Source organism: Nerophis lumbriciformis, linkage group LG26 (genome assembly GCF_033978685.3).
Source record: "Nerophis lumbriciformis linkage group LG26, RoL_Nlum_v2.1, whole genome shotgun sequence".
Taxonomy (NCBI): domain Eukaryota; kingdom Metazoa; phylum Chordata; class Actinopteri; order Syngnathiformes; family Syngnathidae; genus Nerophis; species Nerophis lumbriciformis.
Genome location: NC_084573.2, coordinates 27,135,001 through 27,145,722, shown reverse-complemented (window position 1 = coordinate 27,145,722; position 10,722 = coordinate 27,135,001). Strand labels below are relative to the sequence as shown.

Here is a 10,722-nt window from a genome sequence, read left to right as displayed (position 1 = left end):
TGGTGTTAGATTCACGGTGTGCCCGGCGAGCGGAGATGGGCAGAAAGCGAATTGATTGATTGATTGAAACTTTTATTAGTTGACTGCACAATGAAAGTACATATTCCGTACAATTGACCACTAAATGATAACACCCGAATAAGTTTTTCAACTTGTTTAAGTCGGGGTCCACTTAAATTGATACATGATACAGATCAGTGACGTGCAGACACTAGAGGCGGGGCCTCACCTGCCATCATGGAAAGAAAAATAATGTAAAAAGAAAAAAATATATTTAAATTGTTAAATGTATCCAGTGATTATACTATAAAGTTATTTTCCATTTAACTTCACCAGTTTTAGATTATTTTTATTCAAAATTGTTGCTGAATTTTCACATTTTCCGTTCAAATACTGAGAAGAGACTGTGCGGTGATCAGCAGCCAGTTGAGGCACGTCACTCAGTTGTGCCTCACCATGGATTGCGGACTCGGCTAACTGCTGGCCTGCTGTGCAGTGAGACCGTATTGCTATATGAACTATATTATACATTTCCATAGTTTAGTTAGCTGAGGTATATAATGTACAGTGTATTTTGTCAACAACTGTATGTGTGTAACGTATTTCTTGTGCTGAGCAATCATAAAACTGCTGCGAAGACGCACTGTGTGAGGCTCACAGTAATACCGCCTCCTGGTGGTAGAGAATGCACTCCCGCCGTAGAACGCACCCCCCGACGGGAGTGTTATATCAACTAAAGCCCACACTTAAACGTTCCACGTGCAAGATTGAATCTATTTAAAAAAGTTATTTAATAAGAAGCCAAAATGTGCAAAAACAATAATGTTTGTGTTGGAGGAGTTGTGAATTACTGCAGGGACACAACATTAGGTACACCTGCAGACTGCAGCAAGGATTTCATATTTCATTCATTCACAACTCCTCCAACATGAACATTATTGTTTTTGCACTTTTTGGCTTCTTATTGAGCTGCTGCATTTTTTGGTTGGCGTTGTTTATTTCTATTGAGTAACTTCTACATTTCTAAAAGGGGAGGAATGTAATAGATTGATCTATGTTTGTCTGTTGCCATCTCCTGGTTAATGTTGGCTATAGCGTACTGTGGTTACTTTTTGGTTGGCCAACGATTTACGTGGTGTTGCGCACCTGACGTCAAGTGTGTGAGTCTGTTCTGAAGTCTACAGTAAAGAGACGTACTTCATCACCTCGCCTGGTTATTGCCTCCAACCCAATATATTACATAAAGGTAAGACCATAATAACGTTTTTTTTTCATTAAATGTGCTTTTTTGTGTGCTACAGTTTGCATGTGTAAAGTTAAAGTTAAGTTAAAGTACCAATGATTGTCACACACACACTAGGTGTGGTGAAATTTGTCCTCTGCATTTGACCCATCCCTTGATCACCCCCTGGGATGTGAGGGGAGCAGTGGTTAGTGATTTAACCCCCAATTCCAACCCTTGATGCTAAGTGCCGAGCAGGGAAGAATGCTGGTATGAGCTTTTAAACATAACCTGTTAACTGCTGCCAATCAAATGGTGAATAAGAAAGTCTTTAGGGTTCATATGTTTGTAAATCTGACGTCAGTACCTCACCAGCCATGAACCTTACCGCACGTCACTGATACAGATATATACTATCAAATATATACTAACATCGTAATACAGTCATCACACAAGATAATCATCAGAGTATATACATTGAATTATTTACATTATTTACATTATTTACAATCGGAAAAGGGTTGAACGAGAGTTCCCGCTAGAATCTTCATGGTGCTTTTGTTGACCAGAGAGGAGATTCTGTAGAGAAATCTTGTTTGTTGGTTGACCTTTTTGATTACCGAACTAAACCAACACACGCTTATAGGCCATAAAAGTACATGGTACTCCGTACTCAGTGGTGTGGAGTCGGCGTACATTATTTAAGAGAAAACCATGTTTTCTAATCTTTCCTGTGATAAAATGGCAACCAAGGTAATCAGAAAGGTCAACCAACGAATGCGATTTCTCTACAGAATCTCCTCTCTGGTCAACAAAAACACCATGAAGATTCTGGCGGGAACTCTCATTCAACCCTTTTTCCAAATACGCATGCACCTCCTGGTACCCTAGCACCTCCAAAACCCTCAAATCTAGACTCCAAACATCCCAGAACAAGCTAGTCAGGTTACTTCTAGACCTCCACCCCAGATCACACCTCACTCCTACCCACTTCTCCAAAGTGGGCTGGCTCAGGGTGGAGGACAGAGTAAAACAACTTGCACTGAGCCTAGTCTATAAAATCTGCTACACCTCCCTGATACCGAAGTACATGTCAAACTACTTCCATAACGTAAATGACCGTTATAACCACAACACCAGGGGGAGCTCCACTAACCACGTTAAAAACCCAGATTCTGATTTAACAAAGGTCTTAACTCATTCTCCTTCTATGCCACATCAATATGGAATGCACTTCCAACAGGTGTAAAAGAAAGTGCATCTTTAACCTCCTTCAAAACTGCACTAAAAGAACACCTCCAGTCAACTTCAACCCTTGACTAACACCCTGCCCCCTCCACATCCCACCTCCCCGGATTGTAAATAACCAAATGTAAATAATCAAATGTATATACTTGTTCTTATGCTTTCTGAACTCACTATGTTCTCTGCTCGCTGTTCATATCCTACCAAGTCAGACCTACACTGTTTCAATGTCCTTTTCTCTGATGATGCAATTGTTGATGACTGAAGTGCTGATATCAACCAAACCCTCCTCATCCCACACCCCAGATTGTAAATAATTTAATGTATATACTCTGATAATTAACTTGTGTGATGACTGTATTATGATGATAGTATATATTTGTACCATGAATTGATTTACGTGGACCCCGACTTAAACAAGTTGAAAAACTTATTTGGGTGTTACTATTTAGTGGTCAATTGTACGGAATATGTACTGTACTGTGCAATCTACTAATAAAGGTTTCAATCAATCTATCAATCAAACCAATGGATAAAATCGTCAACCATAATAGGTTGTAATGTCATCAGTTGCAATTGCAAAACAATGCGTTCTTGTTGCCTGGGAAGTCGGCACACTCGAATTGTAAGCGTTGTCAAACCTGCCAAAATGGGTGCCCAAACAAAGGCCTTTGTTGGATGCTTTAACAGTTAATTTAACATTATTGTCTTTAAGAACATAGACGAAAAAAAACATTAAAAAAAAAAGAAGTCACATGCACGTACATCATTGTGCGGTCTGTAATAAAAAAATAAAAAATAAACCCAGATTTTGATTCCACTAGGAAATTCAGATTTCTGTGTCTAACCTTTGAACGGAACAATAGAGTTGTTTAATGTTGAGTATTGTCTCACTGACCAATCAAAATATGTATATATAAATTAATATATTTATTAAATACACACAAACACACACGTATATACATATAAAATTATAACTACACAATATATAAATATATATATGTCACTGTCACATATATGTGTCTGTAATATTGCAACTTATAGCGCATGGTGACACGTCAACACCTTTGTTCGCTATGTTAAGTTGACCCAACAAAGGTGGGTTAGATAACATCAATCGTTTCGTTTGTAATATTTTTTTACGAAAAAAAGGTTGCCATGGTGTTTGTAGGCAGCAGCTGTGCAGTCAGGGCTGCAGTTGACAAGCATGTGACGTCACACAAGGCGGGTTTTCTTTTCTTTTCTTTTTTTATCGCAGAAAGTGCTAGAACAAACGAAGCACAGCCGTTTCAATTTTGCATATCCCTCCACTAGAAAAAAGTTCCCGGTGTGTTTTGTCAGTTTACTGCACTATAAACGATGTCTTTGAAGTTTTTTAAAGTGGTTTTATTGTGATGATCAAAATAGTTTTAATTCGACAAAGGGGTGTTGAAAATATGAAGTAATAGCGCGTCACCTTTATATCGGTTCTGAAGCGGCATTCACCCGGATGCCACAAGATGGCAGCAACGCACTCTTGCACTTATAATTCAATTTACTTGTATAACATAAAATCATAATCTTGCAATGTACCCATAATCTGTATGTATTTACATATACTATCCTTGTTTTAGCAAACTGATTTTAGGGACATTATGTCGTTTATAAGACGTCCATGTCAATAAGCTCGACAGTAGCTACACGGTGCACCGCGGAGGGATATGACTTGCACATCGAAACGCGTGTGTATAAAGATTCCGGTCAAATAAAAGGAAGTCCCTTTCCTTTTTCCTGCGTCAGAGAGCAGAGGGGACACTTATTTGGTTGCATTTTATTCAAGAAAAAGTCAACACAACAATCAAGGTAGGTACAAAAAAATCATATCGTTGGTATTTATCTAAATATTGAAACATTTTGACCACCGTAGTGATGATGTGTGATATCCCTGAGTCACGACAATACGGCCAGCCTCATTTGTCTGCTTGTGCTCGGTCACAAAGTGTCGTATTTAATACTATGTCGTGTTATGTTTATTAATAAAATGCTACAGCGTCGATCCTTGTCGGGCGCATCACTGCAGAGAGAGCGGGCCCTTTAGGTGGAGCCTTAGTTGCATAAAAAGCAGGTGTCATCAAAGGCCTTGGTCGTTATTTGACTAACCTTATCGATTTCACCATTCGCATATACAACGGACATTTCTAGGATTTGCATCAATTTTCATAAATTCTGACAGAACACCCGACTTCACAACATGTCAGCATTATGTAAAGCTGTGTACCTCCTCCCACTTACATTAAATGAACGTTTGACTATCCGGGTGAAAATGTGTTTTAATCATGACTTGAATGACTGGTGTGGTGCTATTGTCGCAATATTTGGTGTTTTGATAGTGAGGCCTTTTAAGCGGCTTTGCGAGAGTTGGTTTTACCGTGTCGCTAATGAGAATTCGATGTATGATAGTACTAATAGCAATAGCGGTATTTTTTCCAAGTGTTTGCAATGTTTATAATATGCCCTTGCGGTTTGTAAACCACGTGTTTGCTGCGGCCATTGTCTGCATGCGGACGCCATATTGGTTAACGGTTACTTCCGCCATCTGGAGGAGCGCGATGACGACGCTCCAAATATCACAAAACGTAGATTTTCTACCCGTCCAGACGCTCCAATCTTGTTTTCCAATAAGATGTGTCCCACACCAGTAGGTAGTTCGAATCTGGTTGTGACCGCAGTGTAAACGGCAAGGCGACCTGTTTGCGTCTCTTTACGTCATCTTTGGTCGAGCTACGGCATTCGTGTTCGCAGGAAAAGACGCGGATGTGGGATACATCGTCTTAATTTGGTTTATCACTATTCAACAGTGCACAAATAATAGGCTATATTATATGTAATTTACGAAGATATACTTTGATCCCTCAGAAATTGCGATTGTAGAAGTACCGTAAATGACGTGTATGCTGTGGCGTATTTGCATAAGCTGTAAGTTTTTGATAGGTTATTTGATGTCCGTGTGGACTGCTACTTAAAAGCCATATAAAGATTAGAACCCTCTCAAATATTACTCAATATATGTATTATTACACATGCATATATATTCGTTTTCATTATAAAAAAAAAACCTCACTTGTAAGGTGTGGCAGCTTTTATTTTGCTCAGTAGTAGTAGTAGCAGCGTCTTCCTTGTTCTTTTACAGAATCCGCTCAACTTTGTTTTCAATTCATCGGACTGCATGCAAGTGATGTAGAGTGCGTGTTTGTATTGGAGTCTGATAATCACTTTCTGCTTGTAATCTAAACAGTCAACTGGGAAAAAAAAGCAGATTTGCCACTTTGGCCTGCATTATAAATGCAGTCTTGGTTAACTTCTGCCACCTGGAGGAGTGTTAATAGCGACCTCAAATGTCACAAAACACAACAATTTTCTATGACTGAGCGGACGCTCAAATTTTGTACTTTTATTTTATTAACGTGTCTTGATTATTGTACAGATGCCTGAAGAAATGCACCAAGAGGAGGAGGCTGAGACCTTTGCCTTCCAGGCAGAGATCGCTCAGCTGATGTCCCTGATCATCAACACTTTCTACTCCAACAAAGAGATCTTCCTTAGGGAATTGATCTCCAATGCCTCTGATGTAAGCCTGCAAATTTTTTTTTACTGTGAAATGAGCAAAACAATACCCTCGCTTTTTTTTAGGCTTTGGACAAAATTCGCTACGAAAGCCTGACCGATCCCACCAAGCTCGACAACGGCAAGGATCTGAAAATTGAAATAATTCCCAACAAAGCCGACCGCACACTCACTCTCATCGACACTGGAATTGGCATGACCAAAGCCGACCTGATCAACAACCTGGGAACCATCGCCAAGTCTGGCACCAAGGCCTTCATGGAGGCCTTGCAGGTAAGAGTTGATTGGTGAGATTATACTTGGGTATTGGAGAACTGCAATGATTAACTCGCTTTGATTAATCGTTTGAGTGTAATTTTAAGAATTGATCAAATCCGGAAAGTATGGAGTGTCTGTAACTTTAAATACACAGACATGGTTTCCGCACGGCTGCTGCAATTGAGCACACATAAGTGCTGTTTTCTGTGGCGACGAACAGCTGAGTACATTTTTTTAATTTATGCACACCTGTTAAACATGTGACTTGAATTTTTGAGGAAAAGAGGAATGAAAGTTAGGAAACAATTTTTCCTAAAATGCGCATTGAGACCACAGTGTTTTATTCAATGTATTATAGGTACATAATCGGTCTTAATGGTGACTGCAGTAAAACTTGATAGTGGTAACATTTTAAATATCGAAAAATAGTGATAACTGCGCTTCGGTAAACTCATGGACTGACTGGTGCTAGCTTAAATGCTAACATGAAAATAAGAGACTTAACGTCTTTAAGAAACAACATAACCCAATATAAGAAACAACATAACCCAATATAAACATTGCTGTATGAGCATATAAGCTATTCAGTTGTTGCACATTGAACCTACCTCTTAGAACGGAGTGATCAAGGATTAGCAGACGGATGTTGTCACGGTGCGTTCAAGGACCGCTGGACCGAGTAGGACAACAATTATCAGTGAAGCATAAGAAACAGAAAATATGCCAAATAGTGAATTTTGTAACAAGTGTTGCTAATTTACTAACGATTTCGTCATAAGATTTTAGTGTGTGCATGCACGTACTTTTAGAGCACATTTAGCAATACTATGATGACCGCGATAGGAAGTGTTCATATAGTTAAGTCCTCTTAAATATCTTTTGTAGTATAATTTGAGGCACTCTTAAATAGCATGTGTAAATTCAACACCTTTTATTTTTGTTAATTTTGTAAGGGGTTGGTGGTTTAAGACGCAACGTTATATTTGGTCTAGAGATTTTTACGTTTAAACAAATTGGTGGTGCCAAACAAGTTAGCCAGAGATGCAGAAGGTATTATGCTAACTTTGAATATAATGGTGTCCCATGAAGCAGTCATCCACTTTAATATTTTTACAGGCCTGGATACGATTGGTGTTTACGGCTGGTACGCGCGGAGAGCGAATGCGCACATACAAAAACTGTCTAAAAGGAGCAATGAACAAACCTGTTGTGATATAATATATATTGGATAATCGCTAAAACAAACTGTTACAATATTAGCTAACACTCAAAGCGAATTAATGCGTGTTCATGTGTTACGTGCGTGTGTACGGCGTGTGTCATTATGTCCTAGAATCTGCAAGAAAGCGGGATATAATTTGTAAAAATACATCAGAAATGTATGACCTAATGTTAAATCTGTTGCTGTTGTAACTCACGTTTTTGAGTAGTCTTAATTCATTGATGTCATCTTCAGTATCCTGCGTTTAACTGGATGCAGTCATTCGGATCAATACTGGTATCAGTTTATTTGTATAGCACTTAATTACAAGTGTCTCAAAGGGCTTTTCAAACTACAACGTCATCTAAGGGGGATTTTTTCCGGGTTCAGACGAGTCATGATTTGGAAAAAAAACAAGGCCCGCATGCTTGTCAATGGACAAACATCACTGTCCTTTCCTACTTCCACATGATCATTTTTACTGTGTCTGTCACAGGCTGGAGCTGACATCTCCATGATCGGCCAGTTTGGTGTGGGTTTCTACTCCGCCTACCTCGTCGCTGAGAAAGTGGTGGTCATCACCAAACACAACGACGACGAGCAGTACGCCTGGGAGTCCTCTGCCGGCGGCTCCTTCACAGTCAAGGTTGACAGCGGTACGTGTTGCTGGCCTGCGGGTGTTTAGCTTGGAAGTCTGTCGTAACGTGGTGTTCTAATCGTTGCATAACTCCACAGGAGAGCCAATGGGCCGTGGAACCAAGATCGTCCTGCATTTGAAGGAGGACCAGACTGAGTACGTTGAGGAGAAGCGAGTGAAGGAAATCGTCAAGAAGCACTCTCAGTTCATCGGCTACCCCATCACCCTCTTTGTAAGCATTGATCTCTGCTGCTTTTCTTGTCCCTGACAAGCGAAGCTGTACTTACTCTGCTCCATGCTTCAGGTGGAGAAGGAGCGCGACAAGGAGATCAGCGACGACGAGGCCGAGGAGGACAAGCCCGAGAAGGAGGAAAAGGAGGAAACCGAGGAAGACGACAAGCCCAAGATCGAAGATGTCGGCTCAGAGGACGAAGAAGACTCCAAAGACAAGGACAAGAAGAAGAAAAAGAAGATCAAGGAGAAGTACATCGACCAGGAGGAGCTGAACAAGACCAAGCCCATCTGGACCAGGAACCCCGACGACATCACAAATGAGGAGTACGGCGAGTTCTACAAGAGTCTCACCAACGACTGGGAGGACCACCTTGCTGTGAAGGTAACAATATTGTGGACCTAAACAGCTTGATGCAATTTCTTGAACCTGTCTTTCCTTCCTGCAGCACTTCTCCGTGGAAGGCCAGCTGGAGTTCCGCGCCTTGCTCTTCATTCCTCGCCGTGCACCATTTGATCTCTTTGAAAACAAGAAGAAGAAGAACAACATCAAGCTGTACGTCAGGAGAGTCTTCATCATGGACAACTGCGAAGAGCTCATCCCAGAGTACTTGAGTGCGTTTGGGACCGAAGTGCGACTAAACCACTACCCAGCTTATCAGGTCCTAATGAGATGTTTTACTTTCAGACTTTGTTCGCGGGGTGGTGGACTCTGAGGATCTGCCCCTCAACATCTCCAGAGAGATGCTCCAACAAAGCAAGATCCTGAAAGTCATCCGCAAGAACATCGTCAAGAAGTGTCTGGAGCTTTTCGCAGAGCTGGCGGAGGACAAGGAGAACTACAAGAAGTTCTATGAAGGCTTCTCCAAGAACATCAAGGTATCATAAAATCTAGTTAGAATGCATTTGAGGCAAGATTTTAATCAACTGTTGTCCCATGCAGCTTGGCATCCATGAGGATTCTCAAAACCGCAAGAAGCTGTCAGAGTTGCTCCGTTACCACAGCTCCCAGTCTGGAGACGAGACCACCTCCCTCACAGAGTACCTCACCCGTATGAAGGACAACCAGAAGTCCATCTATTACATCACTGGTCAGTCCTCCTCTTGAATTAGTTAATCTAAAAAGAAATGATCCTTACCTGGAAACCTGTTACTCCTCCCAGGTGAGAGCAAGGATCAGGTGGCCAACTCGGCCTTCGTGGAGCGTGTCCGCAAGCGCGGCTTTGAGGTCCTGTACATGACGGAGCCCATCGACGAGTACTGTGTGCAGCAGCTGAAGGAGTTTGACGGCAAGAGCCTTGTCTCGGTCACCAAGGAGGGCCTGGAGCTCCCTGAGGACGAGGAGGAGAAGAAAAAGATGGAGGAGGACAAGGCCAAGTTTGAGAACCTGTGCAAGCTCATGAAGGAGATCCTGGACAAGAAAGTAGAGAAGGTTGGTTCTTGACTTTCTGACTTTTAAAGAAGTTTCTCAAACTCCATCTGACTGTCTTGTTGCGAACAGGTGCCTAGTTGAACATATATCTTGGTGAGTCAAGTGTTTTTGTTTGCAAATGGAATGTCAGCAATATTAGTCTTGAGTCCAGAATGCGACCTAACATTGCCTGGTTTTTATGGTGAACATCTTGGCTTTGACAGGAACAAGAATCCTTAATCTTCTAACTTTGCACGATTGTGTTAAACTTACTGTTTAGTGCGTCTTCTGCTGTGTGAAACGTCGCTTGTCCTAAAAAGTTGTGGTTTTTAGGTGACAGTTTCCAACCGCCTGGTGTCGTCGCCATGCTGCATCGTAACCAGCACCTACGGCTGGACTGCAAACATGGAGAGGATCATGAAGGCCCAGGCCCTCAGGGACAACTCCACCATGGGCTACATGATGGCCAAGAAGCACCTGGAGATCAACCCAGACCACCCCATCATGGAGACTCTGCGCAAGAAGGCCGATGCAGACAAGAACGACAAGGCCGTGAAGGACCTGGTCATCCTGCTGTTTGAGACCGCCCTGCTGTCCTCCGGCTTCTCCCTGGACGACCCACAGACTCACTCCAACCGCATCTACAGAATGATCAAACTCGGCCTTGGTAAGACCATGAAACTTTTTACCCACCAAAGGAGCATTGATCCAACTGATGTTGTTCCTAAGGTATCGATGACGATGAGGCGCCCATCGAGGAGACCACGACGACATCGGTCCCAGATGAGATTCCACCACTAGAAGGCGACGGCGAAGATGACGCTTCACGCATGGAAGAAGTTGATTAAACAAACCCCCAGAATTCCATCACTTGGCCTCATGTTTTCAACTGTTCCTCGTTTAAACTGCAGTAA

The 10,722-nt window shown here is 41.8% G+C and overlaps 1 protein-coding gene across 1 annotated transcript in view; it reads left to right on the top strand.

Annotated features, from left to right (window-relative positions):
• Positions 1 to 4,106: 4,106 nt before the first annotated feature.
• hsp90ab1 (heat shock protein 90, alpha (cytosolic), class B member 1) overlaps positions 4,107 to 10,722 on the top strand; it is a 6,980-nt gene continuing 364 nt past the window's right edge. The window contains 13 exon segments of the mRNA XM_061987076.1: positions 4,107 to 4,309; positions 5,931 to 5,956; positions 5,959 to 6,074; positions 6,137 to 6,343; positions 8,026 to 8,185; positions 8,265 to 8,398; positions 8,471 to 8,782; positions 8,847 to 9,012; positions 9,086 to 9,276; positions 9,341 to 9,488; positions 9,561 to 9,829; positions 10,142 to 10,475; positions 10,538 to 10,722. The exon segment at positions 10,538 to 10,722 is cut by the window's right edge and continues 364 nt beyond it. Coding sequence (XP_061843060.1) covers positions 4,122 to 4,309; positions 5,931 to 5,956; positions 5,959 to 6,074; positions 6,137 to 6,343; positions 8,026 to 8,185; positions 8,265 to 8,398; positions 8,471 to 8,782; positions 8,847 to 9,012; positions 9,086 to 9,276; positions 9,341 to 9,488; positions 9,561 to 9,829; positions 10,142 to 10,475; positions 10,538 to 10,656 — 2,370 coding nt within the window. The 5' untranslated portion in view covers positions 4,107 to 4,121 and the 3' untranslated portion in view covers positions 10,657 to 10,722.